Source organism: Cervus canadensis, chromosome 24, assembly GCF_019320065.1.
Source record: "Cervus canadensis isolate Bull #8, Minnesota chromosome 24, ASM1932006v1, whole genome shotgun sequence".
In the NCBI taxonomy this organism is placed as follows: Eukaryota; Metazoa; Chordata; class Mammalia; order Artiodactyla; family Cervidae; genus Cervus; species Cervus canadensis.
The window spans coordinates 48,828,838-48,848,060 of record NC_057409.1 but is presented as its reverse complement, the minus strand read 5'-3'; the positions used below and the strand labels follow the sequence as shown (position 1 = coordinate 48,848,060).

Here is a 19,223-nt window from a genome sequence, read left to right as displayed (position 1 = left end):
TCAATCCTAAAAATAATTTTTAAAAACTTCCCAAAGCTGAAGCTCCAACACTTTGGCCACCTGTTGCTAAGAGCCAACTCATTGGAAAAGACCCTGATGCTGGGAAAGACTGAAGGCAAAGGTAGAAGGGGCCACAGAGGATGAGATGGTTGGATGGTATCACTGACTCAATGGACATGAATTTGAGCAAACTCCAGAAGATAGTGGAGGACAGAGGAGCCTGGCGTGCTACAGTCCATGGTGTAGCAACGAGTTGGACATGACTTAACGACTGAACAACATCATCAAAAGAGTATTATCTCCACTAGAAGCAATAATTGCTATCCTTAAAAATAACTGTAATTTCCCTGTTTTATCAAATTAAACCAGGCTGCTAGAATTTCAGCATAATATTTCTACTTTATGTGGTCTTACTCAACCATTGCCTCTAATGGACAGAGAATTAGATTCCATCAGAATCTCTTAATTTCAGATTTCAAAGGGGTCTTTGAGATCACCTGGTCTAAAGACTTTATTTTTCAAACGAGGAAACTAATGTCTGAAAAAATCGTGGCTTGTCAAAATGCTAAGAGGACATTTAATTAGCTGCAAAGTGCCTGTGAATGATCAACCTCTCAGTTAGCTGGACGCGTATTCCATCACCGCCAGCCTTAAAGTGTGGCAGAGAAGTCGAGATTCTGGAACAGACTCATCTGCGCAAATCCCAGCTCCACCACTGGCTTGCTAGCCTCAGCTTCCTCATCTCTGAAAGGGGTACAACAACACTGTTCACCTCGCAGAGTTGTTGAGATTATAGAAGCAGAAGAGAGTAATTTACTTAACTCCTGACATAGAATAGGGCCATACTGTTCATCACTGATACTGCTGACCACCACCACTGTTATCATACATTCATAATGTTCCCCTAAAATGAAAAGGATGCCCCCTAGTGCTACGTCAGAGCAGCTGTGTTACTGAGTTTGCTGGTACTTACCGTGTGAAAATATATCCACCATTTATAATAAGGAATGGGGGCATGTTATGATTTCTCAACTACTTGATTCACAGCTTACAAAAAGCTAACAGAAAGGAGACAGACGTCAAACCACATTTTAAAATTCTCTCAATGAGTAATTTCTAGTTGCCTAAATGAATGTCTTAGAGCTCTAAGTACATGTCTTAGAGCTCCACATCATCTCTGAGTCCAGGCTCTGTTTTAAATGGCCCTAAAATAAGGCAGTTTTGGTATCTCAGGCATAACAAACATCTCTGGATAGGGTGAATCCGGATTGGGAGGTGTCAACCTGATACTGGGATCCTGTACTAAGGAGAGGCTGTTATAGCAAGACTTCAATATACTCAAAAATCAATTAAACATGTGACATTTTACGCTGAAATGCTAATAGTAGGTACATCTTGGAAAAGATAGATAACTCAAAAAAGGTACATGAAAATAAAGTCCTTTTTGTCCTGCACATTTTAAGGCATATACCAGCACTTTCATTTTTAAAAGAAGTATGTTATCACTTCTTATCAGTGAGAAAAGTTCTAGGACTTCAAGTATCATTTCAGTTGCTTCCGTGGAAACTACTTGCAACAGGATCCCTGATTACCCAATGGCTTGCCGCTCCAGTAGCCTCTGGACTGGGATGGTGAGCTTCCCCAGGAAACGCTTAATGATAGGCCGGCTCTTAGCAAACTTGTCTTTAATTTCAATCTCTAAGACATCAGTAAGGAGTGCAAAAAAGGAGTATTTCTGAAAACAAAACATAACACAAGTCAAAAAAGAAATATGAAATTATGTATATCATTTTACTAATGTAAATGACTATAAGAAAAAATAGTATCTCTTAACTTCTAATGACATAGAGAGTCTACATTGCCAGACATATCTGCAACAACTGTCAATCTTTTACTCAGTCAGAATCATGAACAGTCACAAAGATTAGAAAGCAAGAGTCAGGATCTAGATGACAAAGGAAGCACCTGCAATCATCCAAGTCTTCTGGGCTGAATAGTTTGAGGAGATACTATCAAATATTAAATTATGCACAATACAATTTTAGTGCTCACCACATTTACTGCATTTTAACTCTTTAATATTTAATATCCTGTTATATGGTGGCTTAGAATTAACCAATACCCTGATTAACAGCAAACTTAATTCCTGATCCCATGGAATTTTGAAGTTGCACATCATCGTCCTTCACTTAGTGGTTAAAATAGAAGCACCTAAGGAATATTATGATTTCCCTGGTTTATAGCAAAATAAAACAATGTTCAAATAGAAGTTACTTAATTTAAAAGGCACATAGAGACACTTCTCCTGGGATAGAAAAATAAAGTATGAGGTTAAGATAAGCTTTGTTGTTTTCAGAACGCCATTGGGAAACACTGGATCAGATATTAATAAGGATATAAAAGAAAAATAACCAACTTTACTCACTTACAAACACTTTCACATATATTACAAAGATAAGGTGTTCCTTTTTATAATGAGGGTCTCACAAAAAGTGAATGATGGAGCCAGAAATCTAACCTGAACCATTTGTCTCTGTCCCTGGTAGTATCTAAGCAACAACAAGGATGTCTGGCTAGTGCCAGCCAACTTTACACTCAGGGGTCACTAAGTTTATATAGTCATAACAATTTAATTTCCCCAAAGGGCCATGAAGTTTAGCAATCTGCTTAATGGAAAAAACACTTGCTTAGAATAAGACAGCAGAGTTTAAGCACTACTTCTGCCCCTGAATAGCTAGTTACATGAACATTTTAAGCTTTTGTTCATTAATCACAAAAATAGAGAGATGAGAATATCATCCCTTACATATCCTTTGTCATGCCTGTACTGGTAACATGGCTAAGAACTCTGTAAATATTAAATGTTAGAAAAATAAAGTTATTGCTAGTATCATTACTATCTCCACTCTTTACCTTCTAAGTGATCATCTTGCCATCATCTAGGCTTCTAATGTGTTAAATTAAGTGGTATTTTTTAAGAGTTATTCACTATTTGGAGACAGTATTTCACACCAGGAATAAAAAAACTGGCAATATTTAGCCCCTAAAATAACCACGAAAACTGCCCAAGAAAAACATCTTGCTGTGCTGGTAAGTTTCAGCCATAGCTTTCCTCCAGTTGGTTTTGGAACTCTTGAAACTCTCTCTCCAGTGAAATACTGTTCAGCATTGTTAGAACGTATTATTGTCATTAAACATTTAGGGAGTGATTTAATAAACTGTGCAACTCCCATGCCAATATACATTTGTCTTAGCTCAGTTGGTAAAGAATCCGCCTGCAATGCAAGAGACCCCAGTTCGATTCCTGGGTCAGGAAGATCTGCTGGAGGAGGAATAAGCTACCCACCCCAGGATTCATGGCCTTTCCTTATGGCTCATCTGGTAAAGAATCAGCCTGCAATGCAGGAGACCTGGGTTCGATCCCTGGGTTGGGAAGATCCCCTGGAGAAGGGAAAGGCTACCCTCTCCAGTATTCTGGCCTGGAGAATTCCATGGACTGTATAGTCCCTGGGTTCGCAAAGAGTCAGACACGACTGAGCAACTTGCACTTTCACTTTCAGAAACACTCATTAAAATTAGTATGTGAACGGTGTCTTGATTCCCTGAGGAGTGGTAGGAGAACTCACGCTTTGCTCCCTAGAAGAGAATCAATGTCTCTGTTCAGTCTGTGACAAAACAATATTTCCAGTGGGAAAACCCTGGGCTTGATTTCACTAATACGGCACACTGCCGTGACTGGTAGGGTATTGTAGCTATGAGGAAGTCTGAAGTACCATCAACACAGTCTGCCTTCCCTCAGGACGACAACTCCTCAACTGCCTTGCGTAATTAACCAAAATCCAGAAATCAAAAAAACATTCGCCAAAGCCTGTAGGGAGAGAAATTCCTTTAATTTATATTGAGTATGTGCTAGAACAAAATATAAAAATTTTAAATAAAAATGGGATCGATATTACTGACTTTTCCTTCTGCCTCAGGCTCGCATATGGCTCTGCAAGGCACTGTTACTGATGTTGTCCTTACAAAATTTTGATATTTTGCCCATCATTAATTTTTGCCTTTATTTTGATTTCTTTAAAAAATGTTGCATTGAAATATTAATTTTGATCATTGAGTCTTTTGAACCCTATAAATAACGCATCTGAGGGAAGTCCCTCATTTGCTTAACCCTAGACCCACCCCTGGTTAGAAGGGAATTTCTCATTGTACCCTTTTTCTAACAACTTCCAGACACCTCAGCCATCTTACCCACACCCATGGGCAGCTCAGTGATACAGAGACCAGTGGAGAGAGATGGAGCTGGCCAACTTCTTGTCAAGCAGAAGGTCTCTGACGATCATCTTACCTCTCGGTGCCAAATTGGATTGGTGGTGTTACTGATGATAGTAGACCTCCTCTCCTGCCCGTGGTGGGCACAGGTAGGGAAACTGCTCTTCTTCCCTGGCTGAATGGACATCTTAAGGTAAGGGTCAGGATTGAAGAACATGCCTTTCTTTAGCCCAACTGCCCTAAGGTCTTTAAAGAAAGAAAGAGAGGAGGAAGAAGGGAAGGAAACAGAGAGGGAGAGGAAAGGGACAGAAGATAAGACAGTCACATATTCTGATTAGAACAAGCGGGTCAATGGCAATTCGCTCTTAAATAATTACACAGAAAACTCTGAACAGAATCTATTCAGCAAACAATAACAAAATTAATCACTCTATGATTGCTTAGATAAGTGAGGGCAAGTAGGTTATGACTAACTCCAGCAAAGGGTCCTCTAACGGGCTGCAGAATGAAGCCAAATTTGTATCACCACGTTATATACCTCCAATGACTTTCCTAGGTACCATTTTGATTCTAACGTATGCATCTTCACCACCTTTTTCTGTGTAGCTTGGCAAGCAGCACTTCACACAATGTCTTAAGAGAAATCCTTAGTAAATACTGTATTTAAAAAGAAAACCAATATGTTCTTTCATGAGATAAAAGTGGATCTTCTGCATAAACATACAAAACGCAGAGACTTCAGTTTAATTGCGGATGAAACTTCAGAGCACACATTCAGCTGTACCATATGTAAAATGTTATATATATTCTACAAATGAATGTTAGAAGAAAAAGGGAGACCAGAAATATTTCTAAAATTTGATTGCTATTTGCTGTATTAAATAACTGTAAGGTTATTTTTTCAGCAGCCTGTTAAGTAACTTAAATATTTGTTAAAAGTCCCATAAAAAGTCCCATCTTAGATTCACCAGTTGTTATTTCATACAATATGAGCTGCTAAAATTTCTGGCTAATGTCTGGTTAGTGAAGAGACTAACACTTTTTAAAATGGTCAAGCTACAGGATGCAAAAACGTCAGGATAAAGCTGGCCTCACAGGGTCCCCAGTTCCTTTCTGAGAATATCGTTAGCGTAAGGTTGGCTTGAGAGCTAAGTGATCTTGGAAGCTTCTGGAGAATAGACAGTTTGTAGGTCACTTTATACAGTTATGATCAGTGTAGGGAGGTCCTGACCACTGATTCAGACAAAGAATTCTGTGGATAGGCTCTGAACCCTCAAAGACCTTGTGCGTGTGTGCTAAGTCGCTTCAGTGGTATCTGATACTTTGCGACCCTATGGACTGTAGCCTGCTGGGTTCCTGTGTCCATGGGATTCTCCAGGCAAGAATACTGGAGTGGGTTGCCATGCCCTCCTCCAGAGGATTTTCTCAGCCCAAGGATCAAACCCAGATGTCCTGCATTGCAGCTAAATTCTTCACCATTTGAGCCACCCAGGAACCCCCCCCCCCAGGTATGTCTCCTGCATTGACAGGTGGGTTCTTGACCACTGAGCCGCCTAGGAAGCCCCTCAAAGACCTCTGAATGACCCGAATCAGCTGGGGAAGAGTCCCTGTAGAGTAACCTCACAATTTTTAAAAGGTCACCAGGGTCATCCTACTCAAGTCCACCATTCCCGAAACACAAAGTCTTTCTCAGAAGGACAGAATTGGCCTGGGGTTGCCCATAGCACCATATTCTCTAAGGAGTGCTCCCTGGAAGAAGTTCACCAATGTCCAAAAAAAAAAACTTGTGACCTAGATAATGTGTAATGAAAACAGACCAGGACTGTTTACTGTCTCATAACTGGCAGCAGAGGGAGGCAGTCTAACACATCAGAAAAGACTGAAAAACTCAACCAAGAGGACCTATGTTAAGAACACTGCATGGAAGACAGTAAGATCTTTCATCTAAAAGCCCGTGGGAGAAGAGAAAGATTGAGCAAAGAACTAGACAGGCACTTCAGAGAAGCTGCTATAATCTCATTAGCCTCATGGATCCCATCTCTGGCAAGTCCTACTATGGAATCATTATTAACACAGCACTTGAATTTTACTGTCAATTTAATAATGCTACATGTTTTCACTTGGTTTTATTTGGTAACTTTGAGAAAAAATACAATTTGAATATTTTCTTATCCTTATTGTTGGGCTTGCCTCTGACTCAAAGACAAAAGAATGATATTCTTTAGCTGTTCAAGGGATTTTTTACTTCTCAAGAAGGGATTTCTTTGCAGTAAACAAGTACATGTACAGAAATGGCTGTCATGAAGTCTGACAGAGCTAAATTATTCATGCAAAACACTCCTTTGAAAAAACAGCATCCACCAGATTAAGCCATAGCAATGAAAGATGTCACTGTTAACCCTTTCTACAAGAGACACTACACAAGTAAGTCTCCATTAATAAATACAATAAACTACCAGTTATTTGTACTCTGATTATACAGTTCACTTTATCCATACCTTGACTTTCTCATTTATGCTTTACATATTTTATTGCTCATAAATATGCATAACACCTAATAGGTTAAAGAAGGAACGACAGGTTAAATATCTTTAACTTTTTACTTGGAGAAGAGGTTTAAGACTTTCATCAAAAAACAGTTTTTGTTTTATTTGTAGAGTTCAATTATTTGTGTCCCTACTTATTCACAGATAATCAACAGCAGAATATTTGCAGATAGATATTCTACAGAGCTTAAATGTTCTCCATAAATACTGTCATCCACTGTCAATATGCTACACCAGATGAATTATTTAGAATTACCATTATAAAATTGCTTTCATCTTCTATACTTTTTAGACATTTCTGTATATCATCTGCAAATATACCTGATCACACAGTAGGAAATAAAACAGATTTTTAGATAGCCAGCCTCCGTGTGTACTGTGGTGGATACTGGAAAACGTTGTATATAAAGAAAAAGCATCTGGCTACGCCCCAAAACTTATTTTCTGCTTTTCAGGAAAATGTCTTGGGATGTTCAGCCCTCATCTGGTCGTTCTCGAATGGTGGGTTAATTAACATCCCCTCTGAGGTCAAAATCAATATGTGTGTGTCATGTTTAGAAAAATATTGATCACTCGAAAGCTTAGAGCAGTTCTTCTAAAATAAGAAAACTGTGGCATGGGCAAACTAAGTTTTCTGGGCCATGGAGGTTTTCCAAGTGTTCCTTATCTGTAAAGGAAGGGTCCATTTCTGTTTCTGCAGCCCACCCTGCACCCCTCCCCGCCACCCACCCAGAACCCTGAAGCACAGGTAGCCACTGAAATATTCTCAGAAGAAAGACAGATAAGGGGGGTGAGGAGTTTATCACAGGCTGTGGTACTAAGTATTTTTAAATACTTAGATTTTAAAACCCTGAGGGTTCCAACCAAAATATATCTATTGGTCAAATTTGAACTATTTATAGCCTCTGAGATTTGCCAGAGAACCGAAGCAAAAAGGTAGTCATGGTAAGCAACTTCATACGGGGAGGGGAAGGAACATGCTAGACCAGAAATGGATACTACAATGGCCTTGGGCTAGAAATGAGTTAACACATGAGCTTCCATCATACACGATAATCATGTATCCATGGATGTGTGTTTTCAAGATCAGCCTCCTAACTTTCACTATTAAAAATGTCAATTTTCATGAATAACATTTTCTGCAGTGAAGAAAAAGTGAATCTATCAATAATTTAAGTTTCATAAGTACTACACCAATGGAAAAAAATGAAAACATCTTATGGTGACAGACATCTGTTAGAATTTATCTTACATGTGCTGCAGTACAGTTGTCTGTTTCAAAAGTCCATTTCAAATACTGATCTCCTTAGAGAAATCAGTGGTCATATATGGGTATGAGAATTGAAACTATAGAGAAGGCTGAGCGCCGAAGAATTGATGCTTTTGAACTGTGGTGTTGGTTGAGAGTCCCTTGGACTGCAAGGAGATCCAACCAGTCCATCCTAAAGGAGATCAGTCCTGGGTGTTCATCGGAAGGACTGATGCTGAAGCCGCAACTCCAATATTTTGGCACCTGATATGAAGAACTTACTCATTTGAAAAGATCCTGATGCTGGGAAAGATTGAAGGCGGGAAGACAAGGGGATGACAGAGGATGAGATGGTTGGAGATGGCATCATTGACTCAACAGACAAGAGTCTGAGTAAACTCCAGGAGTTGTTGATGAACAGGGAGGCCTGGCATGCTGCAGTCCATGGGGTCACAAAGTATCGGACATGACTGAGCAACTGAACTGAACTGATGGGACTAGATGCCATGATCTTAGTTTTTTGAGTGCTGAGTTTCAAGCCAGCTTTTTCCTCTCTCCTGTTTCACCTTCTTTCATCAAAAGGTTCTTCAGTTTTTCTTCACTTCCTGCCATAAGAATGGTGTTATCTGCATATTTGAGGATGTTCATATTTCTCCCAGCAATCTGAATTCCAGCTTGTTACTCATCCAGCTCAGTATTTTGAATGATGTATTCTGCATATAAGTTAAATAAGCAGGGTGACAATATATAGCCTTGTCATAATCCTTTCCCAATTTTGAACCAGTCTATTTTTCTATGTCTTGTTTTAACTGTTGCTTCTTTACCTGCATACATGTTTCCTGGGAGACAGGTAAGGTGGTCTGGTATTCTCATCTTTTTAAGAATTTTCCACAGTTTCTCATGATCCACATAGTCAAAGGTTTTAGCATAGTCAGTGAAGCAGAAATAGATGTTTTTCTAGAACTTCCTTGCTTTCTCCATGATCTAATGAATGTTGGCAAGTTGATTTCTCGTTCCTCTGTCTTTTTGAAACCCAGGTTGTACATCTGGAAGTTCTCGGTTCATGCATTGCTGAAGCCTAGCTTGAAGGATTTTGAGCATAACCTTGCTAGCATGTGAAATGAGTGCAATTGTATGGTACTTTAAACATTCTTTGGCATTGCCCTTCTTTGGGATTAGAATGAAAACATCTTTTCCAGTCCTGTGGTCACTGCTGAATTTTCCAAGTTTGTTGACATACTGAGTGCAGCACTTTAACAGCATCATTTTTTAGGATTTGAAATAGCTCAACTGGAATTCCATCATCTCCACTAGCTTTACTTGCAGTAACGCTTCCTAAGGCCCATTTGTCTTCACACTCCAGGATGTCCAGCTTTAGGTGAGTGACCACACTATCGTGGTTATCTGGGTCATTAGGACCTTTTTTGTATATTCTTGCAACCTCTTCTTCTTTTCTGCCTCTGTTAGGTCCTTGCTGTTTCTGTCCTTTATTGTACCCATCTCTGCATGAAATGTTCCCTTGGTATTTCCAATTTTCTTGAAGAGATCACTAGTCTTTCCCATTCTTCTGTTTTCCTTTATTTATTTGCATTGTTCATTTAAGAAGGCCTTCATGTCTCTCCTTGATATTCTCTAGAACTCTGCAGTCAGATGGGTGTATCTTTCCCTTTCTCCCTTGCCTTTTGCTTTTCTTCCTTCCTCAGCTATTTGTAAAGCATCCTTAGACAACCACTGTGTCTTTTTCCATTTCTTTTTCTTTGGGATGGTTTTGGTCACTGCCACCTGTACTATGTTACACATATGCATCCATGGTTCTCTGGGCACTCTGTCTACTGGATCTAATCCCTTGAATCTGTTTGTCAGCTCCACTATATGATCATAAGGGATTTGATTTAGGTCATACCTGAGTAGCCTAGTGGTATTCCCTACTTTCTGCAATTTAAGGCTGAATTTTGCAATAAGGAGCTTAAGATTGGAGGTACAGTCAGCTCCAGGTCTTGTTTTTGCTGACTGTATAGAACTTCTCCAACTTCAGCTGCAAAGAACACAAATATCTGATTTCAGTATTGACCATCTGGTGATATCCATGTATAGAGTTGTCTCTCGGGTGATTGGAAAAGGGTGTTTGCTATGATCAGCATGTTTTCTTGACAAAACTGTTAGCCTTTGCCCTGGTTCATTTTTGTACTCCAAGTTCAAACTTGCCTGTTTTTCCAGGTATCTCCTAACTTTTGCACTCCAATCCCCTATGATGAAAAGGACATCTTTCTTTGGTGTTAGTTCTAGAAGGTCTTGTAGGTCTTCACAGAATTGGTCAACTTCAACTTCTTTGGCATCAGTGGTTGGGGCATAGACTTGAATTACTGTGATGTTGAATATTTTGATTTGGAAACTAACTGAGATCATGCTGCTGTTTTTGAAGTTGCATCCAAGTACTGCATTTTGAATTCTTTTGTTGACCATGAGGGTTACTCCATTTCTTCTAAGGGATTCTTGCCCACAGTAGTAGATATAATGGTTATCTGAATTAAATTTGCCCATTCCCATTCACTTTAGTTCACTGATTCCTAAGCTGTTGATATTCACTTGTGCCATCTCTTGCTTGACTATGCCCAATTTACCTTGATACATGGATCTAACATTCCAGCTTCCTGTCCAATATTGTTCTTCACAGCATCAGACTTTACTTTCACTACCAGACATATCCCCAAATGAGCACCATTTCTGCTTTGTCCCCAGCCATTTCATTCTTTATTGAGCTCTTAGTAATTGCCATCTGCTCTTCTCCAGGAGCATATTGGACATCTTCTGACCTGGGGGCGGGGGGGCTCATCTTCCAGTATTGTATCTTTTTGTCTTTTCATTCTGTCCATGGGGTTCTCACGGCAAGAACACTGGAGTGGGTTGCTGTCTCCTCTCCCACTGGACCGCGCTTGCCCAGAGCTCTTCACTGTGACCCGTGCATCTTTGGTGGCCCTGCACGGCATGGCTCATAGCTTCACTTCACAAGCCCTTTTGCCACAACAAGGCTGTGATCCGTGAAGGGGGTTCTTGGCCTTTTAAAACTGCCAATCAATTTTTTTTTTTAATCATTGGCTTTCAAACTTCTTTTGACAGTGACATCTGTATGAAATCCATTATACTGAAACTCATTTTACACATATATATACAGGTGTGTATTTTTTATTTGTGAAGATTTTCAGTTTGTATAAACTGGTGTTCTATGAAAAACATTTCCCTTTAGTGTTTAAACTCTATTTTTTTTCCTATTCTTTTTTTCATTGTTAGTTTCAACTAAATTCATCTTATAAACCACAAATGAATTCCAACTCACAAGCCGAAAAGTAGTGCCTTAGTTGTATGAAAAATATACAACAATCAGAATATTTTACTAACCAGAAAATAAACAACAAAATATTGTCTTCTCCATTTTCCAACATTTATATGTATTTCTCCATAGAAACAGGAGTATCTCTTGGGTTTTTTAATCTTTTGTCTCTAAATTTTTCCTTCCTCTAAATGAGGTAAGCAGAGCACATATTGCATTACAGTTTTTCTTAAGTAACAGTCTTTTTATCACCAGAAAACTTCCTAGAAGAAATAATTTCTGAATATATACTAATAGTTTAATTTTACCTTGGTAAGAAATATGCTTGAATCCAGAAATATTACAAAAAAATACTTTGCATATCATATTTAAGAATCTATAGAAAGAAACAACTGTTCCTAAGTTTGACTTGCACACTTTCAAACTGGACATAGTGTTTAAAGATATCCTTACCTGACAAAGTAAAGCTAACAAGCTTCCGAGAATGCTGATTTCCTGAAGCCCCTCCTTCCATGCCTTCTGCCCCCATCTGCAGAGAAAAAACACATATCTGAAGTTTCAAAGGAATATAACACTTTCCTAGGGAACCACATATGTTTGCAAATATGATGGTTTTTGTATCAAACATGTATTGTAATACATGACTTCATTTGCTACAAAACTTGGAATCGACACACAAAAGCAGATTCTCAAAAGATGACAGAAAAGGTCATACCTAAATTTAACCTTTGCCCAAAATATGACCAACATGAACTTTTATAATCCCTGGGATAGGAATCAATGTACTTTATGTCTTTTTATTTCTTTGATAAGAATATAGTTGATATGTAAATAAGTTGATAAGTAAATTACTTATATTGCTATTATAGTATTAAAACATGCCCTTAAGTTAAAAATCAAACATCAAATTTCTTCCAATTAGGAAAACCTAGGATAAACTAAACATGTGATTTATATCAAATTCATTCATATATAGATAGAATTATCTCCTGTTAAATATTTGTGAGTGACCATGTGGATGTCCCGTCGCCCTCATAGGCTTCTATTTTATTATGCTGCTGGCATATGACACATGCTATTACAGTTAGCAACAATAAGAACTTGCAATCCTATTGTAGTATTATCGCATTGTAAAGCTTTTCCTAAAAGCTTCTGAGTAAGTTATATCTCACTCATTTATAGACCACGGAGCAGATTAAGTCTTTCTCTCAATTCATGTATAATTAGTGCTCAACTCATGGTTAAAAAAAACAAAGGAAAAAAATTTTTAGGAAAAAACGTTTTTGTGGTTCTTTAAAATAGAAGTCTGCAATACTGTAAGAAACAGAACTGAAGGCAGAATATATTTTGAATAGTTAAGAAGTAGAAACCACGTTTTAATTCTGAAGGATAGATAAAACCCTTCCATCTTATCTTTATGGCACTCACCACCTCCTTTAAAAATCATACATTACCAAGAAATAAAACTTTTACTAATCTAAGCAAAGTTGAGGAACTTGAAACTAAATTCCATTCAAATAATGAAAAATAAATTTCTACTTTCTGAGTACTTTATGTACTTAGTTACTCAGTCTGGTCCAACTTCTTATGATCCCATAGACTGCAGCCCGCCAGGCTCCTCTGTCCATGGGATATCCCAAGCAAGAATACTGGAGTGGGCTGCCGTTCCCTTCTCCAGGGCATCTTCCCTACTCAGGGATCAAACCCGGGTCTCCTGCACTACAGGAAGATTCTTTACCGTCTGAGCCACCAGGGGAGCTTCAAATATAATTAAACACTCTCCACCCTGCTAGGTAATTCTAGCCAGGCAGTTTCACCTCCGACTTTCTTTCTCTTTTGGGGGCTGTGGTGGGCCTTCCTTGTGGCCACAGGCTTGTCCTGTTGGGGAACACAGGCTCTAGAGCTCATGGGCTCAGGAGTTGTGACTCGTGGGATCTTAGTTCGCCAACCAGACACTGAACCTGCATCCTCTCCATTGGAAGGCAGATTCTCAAACCCTGGACCACCAGGGAAGTCCCTCCCGACTAGTTTCTGTACCTTAGTCAAGACTATCCTGTATGACACTTAACTACTTCCTGATTGCGTCACATGTCATTGGTAATAGACTAGAGTACCACCCAGACATCTTTACTTCCTTCCATCCAATTGCAAACAGTCTTGAAAGAAGTAACTGAGAAACTCTACAGGGGAGGAAACGAGCTGCCATCCTAATCATAGGCTCTCCTCTATCACATATCCTTTTGCAATGAACCAAGAATTTTTTTAAAAGTTGTGTCTTCGCTGTCACGTGTACTTTGACGTCATTTTCATTCATCGGAGTACACAGTGATGTGTGCCACCTGCAACAGGAAATCCTTCACTTCAGGAACAGATAAAGGCGACCATCACTCACTGCCACGCATTGCTTCAACAGAATTAACAGTGTTGCTTATGAGCTTTCCTGGATTAAATCCATGAAGGGAGTTTATTTAAAATCCTCTCTCTAAACAGAGTGCAGATGTGCTTATTATTACTGATGTCACTACATCTGGTGGTCAGCTTTGGTCTTTCCTGGCTTTATTGTCATGAATGATGAAGTTGGATTCTCTGAATATTAGCTCATATGAGCATTCACCAGAGTCCTGGTAAAGGACACTGTTTGCCTATGAATTATGTGAGAATTATTTCATATTAGCCTTTTGCCAGACAGAGAACATATTTAAAAGGAGAATTTGAGGGCATTTTCCTTAGTTTCGATAACATCTTACAACATTTTGAGTAGGCTTTGAATGACGAGACTATGGATCTTTTCAGAGTCCCATTGATCTCACTTGGCATGAAAAGACATCGTGTCTTCAGAGGGGGCGCATCCCCCTGGGCAGTGTGGTCCACTTGAGGGAAGGCCATGATCTGTGAGATGCCCGGCACAGGAGGCACGCGTGTTGCTGTGTCTGTCTCAGCTGTAGTCCGTACTACCTGCTATTCGTGACCTTGTAGTCCAGCAGTGTGGGGACGGTGAAGGCAGGGAGAAGCAGACAGTGATGCTGTCTGGCCAGTTTGGTGCTGTCTTTGCTCTATTTAACCTGGGAATGATGAGTCAGACGGGTATAACACAATATAATAAACCACAGATACTTCAGATACTTGCTGAGAGCCAATCAAGGTCCCGATTTTAGCACCACCAAGAATGAAAATGTGGTTTCTATTGCTCAACTATTCTTTGCATCTTATTGTGGAATAACCACACTGAAAGGGGTTTGTGAATATCAATGTTGTCAGTCAATCACAATACCTACACACAGGTCATACACCTAGGTGACCATCATGCTGTCATAGAGACCCAGTGCTCAGCCCACAATGAAGTGCCATTGGCACCGCCTCTCAATAATGGATACAGACCCAACATCTCAAGCGTGGTCAGAAATCTATTGACCATCAATTCCATTAGTCAGTCTTCGAACCAAAATGTTCTATTATGGTTGAGAGTGTTGTGTCTGTGAAGCTTTTAAGCTGGTCTAAAATCTGTCTGAAGCAAATTAATTATCTCCAACTGTCCACAGGCTTTGACAGAATAATCTCGATGCAAAATCAATGAAATGAGATCAATGCTCACCAGGCTATAAGCTCCCCCTGCCATCAGTGATATCTGATCATGGAAACTGCTCAAGTCTAAGAAAATCTGAATCCAGAAAGTCATGTTTGGAAGCTATTATTTAATTTCACACACAGTTAAGCTTTCAAAAGTTTTATTATAAACAGCCCCACTTTTCCAGTTTTGTAATTTTTTTTAGAATATTAATTATAGCATGTTCCCGTGCACATGACTACAGATTTTCTAGTCAACAATTGTTATTCTCTCTGTGAACCTTCAAAGTCTCATATAGCAAGTGTGGGTTATTTTTAATGCTCTATACTTTGGTCACTTCAACAGAAACTCAAATATAATTCAAATGTGAGCAGAGGACTTAGATACTGAAAATTATACACATATTGTTCCCTCTATCTCAAATGCTCTTCCCTCCCCCTTTTCACCTAAGCAACTTCTATGCATCCTTCAGATTGCCCTGTAAACATGCCTTCTTCAGGGAAGCCTTCAAGACCTTCCAGATCAGGATGAATCTTGCTAGTATATGCTCTCATAGCGTCATTTTACTGTTACTCGTGGTAATTATCACTCAAATAAATACAATTTAACTGATGTGTCTCTCAAGCCCTACCAAACAAGAAAGCTGTGTTTTTGCTTATCATTTCACTCCTAGTGGTGAGTATAAGCCTGACACTTAGAGCCTCCCAGTGAATATCTGTTTGATGAATTAATGAAAGGGAAAGATTGCTTGATATAGCTTTGGGGGGTCAGACGATTTCAAAATGCCATCTGCAGAAATTACTTTCTGAATTTCAGGGAGTAAACCTGTCCACTTACCTATTTCCAAAAACACATACATCTGTAAATGTGTACACACACATATATAATATTATGAAGATTTTATACTATGGGAATTGATATTTTTATTCTGAATTTTTTTGACCTGATTTTTATTAATGACTTATAAGAACTGCAAAAATTTACATATCTTGGACTCTCAATCTCCCCAAACTAAGTCCATGTCTGCTCAGTCGCTTCAGTCATGTCCAATTCTTTGTGACCCTAAGGACTGTAGCCCGCCAAGCTCCTCTGTCCAGGGGATTCTCTAGGCAAGAATAATGGAATGGGTTGTCATTTCCTCCCCCAGGTGATGATCTTCCGGACCCAGGGATCAAATCCATGTCTCTTATGTCTCCTATAATGGCAGGCGGGTTCCTTACCACTAGTACCACCTGGGACAGCTATCTAAACCCAACCATCCATATACAATGGAATGCATTTTGTGAAACTGTTAGATTCTAAAGTTATTTGGTGAAGTGAAAAATCACAAAATTGTGAAAAGTAATTCTTAAAAAAGTACCATATTGGAAATGGACATACTCTCCTTCAAAAGTCCAACACAATCAGTTTCCTCCAAAGCTAAACTAGACATCTGCTTCCTTAATTGAGGACCTGGTAAAGAGGCTGGCTTCTGCCAATTAGCCATACTGAAAATATGTGTGCTACCTGTAGGCGCTAGAGCTCAACTCAGCATCAAGAGGGATTCGGCACTAAGAACGTCCAAAGGAGTAGCACATTCACAATCCTATCTCATACTCTCTTTGGGTGAAAGCTTGCTAAGCGGACTGGAAGGTAGACTCACTCACGATTTAAATTGCTTTTTTTCCCCCTCTCTTTTACCCACTGAGTTCATGTAAACTAAATTCACAAAAGATGCAATGCCACCATTTCCTACCAACCAGCCACCCCAACAGAGTTTAAAAAACTTTCCATGATGGCCACTCACTAATTTCTTTCATGAGAAGATTCCCTAGAGAGTTGACTATATACAGAATTATTAATCAAGCCATATTTTCCCACTGATTTGTGTTATGGATTTAGTTAAGCCATCCTGTAAGTTATTTTCCTTTCCCAAAACGGCACCCACGCTGTTATGTGTTTCCTTTTTCATTGTTTCCCATAACCGTGCCAGAGCTGCAGAGGCAAAAATAGAAACCAAGGCCTCTAGAACTGAGGCTAGAGGGAGTGGGCAGAGGGGCACTCACCATCACAGCGGGGTTCTTCACCGTGATGCAAGGGGTCGTGGCGCGCAGGGCTCCACTGATGCCGTGGTAGTATTTGAAACAGATTTTTATCTCGGCTGCAAGTTGATTGGAGAAAAACAACAATTTAAACATAGAAACAAGTCCTTGGGGCCTCACCTGAGGAAATCCACCAGGCTGCTTCTAGGTAAATCACACTCAGGACTCTGAATGACCCCTCCCTTTCCAGTCAGAGACAATAGATTATACCGAGTCTTGTTGGATTTTATAGGCTTCTCTGAAATTTTCTAAGAACAGCTCAAATATATTAGAAAAAACAGTGCATAAAAACAACATGCCAAATACAGTGTAGAGAGGAGCTCCTGATGGACAAAACACAGGTTGGACCTCTGCGCCCATTATTATTTACCCCTCACATCAGGAAGCAGAAATTCCTGTCCCCATAGTACAGATCAGGCAGCTCAAACCAGGGCTCTGCAACAGCCTAGAGGTGTGGGACAGGGAGGGAGGTGGTGGGGAGGCTCAGGAGGGAAGGGGCGTAGGCAGACCTATGGCTGGCTCATGTGGATGTTTGGCATAAATCAACACAATACTGCAAAGCAATTATCATTCAATTGAAAATAGATTAGTTTTTTAAAACACTGTTGAGGTTTGCTAATGGTCAAAGAGAAAATGACAGAGTCAGGATTCACACCCCATCTGTTCCATCACAAAGCCTTCCCTCCTATCCTCTACAACAAAGACAGACAGCAGCCGTAAGTGCAGACAGACAGGAGCAGACTAAGAAGTATGAGGGAAACCTGCAGGTGACTGCAGGGAGAAAGTCTGAAACCTGGATTAGCTCAACCTTCTGGGACTTCCCTGGTGGTCCAGTGGTTACGACTGTGTACTCCCAAGGCAGGGGTCCTGGGTTCTATCCCTGGTCAGGGAACACGGTCCCACATGCCACAACTAAGACCCGGCACATTTCAGTTCAGCCACTCAGCCGTGTCTGACTCTTTGCGACGCCATGGACTGCAGCACGCCCGGCTTCCCTGTCCATCACCAACTCCCAGAGCTTACTCAAACTCATGTCCACTGAGTCAGTGAGGCCATCCAACCATCTCTCTGCCATCCCCTTCTCCTCCTGCCTTCAATCGTTCCCAGCATCAGGCTATTTTCCAATGAGTCAGTTCTTCACATTAGGTGGCCAAGTATTAGAGTTTCAGCTTCAGCATCAATCCTTCCAATGAATATTCAGGACTGATCTCCTTTAGGATGGACTGGTTAGATCTCCTTGCAGTCCAAGAGCCTCTCAAGAGTCTTCTCCAACACCACAGTTCAAAAGCATCAATTCTGTAGCACTCAGCTTTCTTTATGGTCCAACTCTCACATCCATATATTACTACTGGAAAAACCCTAGCTTTCACTAGATGGATCTCTGTTGGCAGAGAAATGTCTCTGCTTTTTAATATGCTGTCTAGGTTGATCATAGCTTTTCTTCCAAGCAGCAAGCGTCTTTTAATTTCATGGCGGCAGTCACCAACTGCAGTGATTTTGGAGCACCCCAAAATGAGGTCTGTCCTGTTTCCATGGTTTCCCCATCTATTTGCTGTGAAGTGATGGGACCAGATGCCATGATCTTAGCTTTCTGAATGTTGAGCTTTAAGCCAACTTTTTCACTGTCCTCTTTCACTTTCATCAAGAGGCTCTTTAGTTCTTCTTTGCTTTCTGCCATAAGGGTGGTGTCATCTGTGTATCTGAGGTTATTGATACTTCTCCTGGCAATCTTAATTCCAGCTTATGCTTCATCCAGCCTGGCATTTCTCATGATGTACACTGCATATAAGTTAAATAAGCAGGGTGATAATATATAGCCTTGACATCCTCCTTTCCCTATTTGGAACCAGTCGTTGTCCCATGTCTGGTTCTAACTGTTGCTTCTTGACCTGCATACAGATTTCTCAGGAGGCAGATCTGGTATTTCCATCTCTTGAAGAATTTTCCACAGTTTGTTATGATCCACACAGTCAAAGGCTTTGGCATAGTCAGTAAAGCAGAAGTAGATGTTTTTCTGGAACTCTCTTGCTTTTTCTACAATCCAGTGGGTGTTGGCAATTTGATCTCTGATTCCTCTGCCTTTTCTAAATCTAGCTTGAACATCTGGAAGTTCTCGGTTCATTTATTGCTGAAGCCTCGCTTGGTGAATTTTGAGCATTATTTTGCCAGTGTGTGAGATGAGTGC

General features: G+C 40.0%; 1 protein-coding gene across 5 annotated transcripts in view; it reads right to left on the bottom strand.

The window, feature by feature from the left end:
* The window catches only part of HECW2 (HECT, C2 and WW domain containing E3 ubiquitin protein ligase 2), a 420,397-nt gene that overhangs the window by 131,053 nt on the left and 270,121 nt on the right, over positions 1–19,223 (bottom strand). For 4 of the 5 annotated variants that reach the window (XM_043445118.1, XM_043445119.1, XM_043445120.1 and 1 more), the window contains 4 exons: positions 17,003–17,097; positions 11,846–11,921; positions 4,346–4,515; positions 1,593–1,735 (listed from right to left, as the gene is read on the bottom strand). In XM_043445118.1, coding sequence (XP_043301053.1) covers positions 1,593–1,735; positions 4,346–4,515; positions 11,846–11,921; positions 17,003–17,097 — 484 coding nt within the window. The remainder of the gene's footprint in view (positions 1–1,592; positions 1,736–4,345; positions 4,516–11,845; positions 11,922–17,002; positions 17,098–19,223) is intronic. The other variant, XM_043445122.1, reaches the window with a different exon arrangement.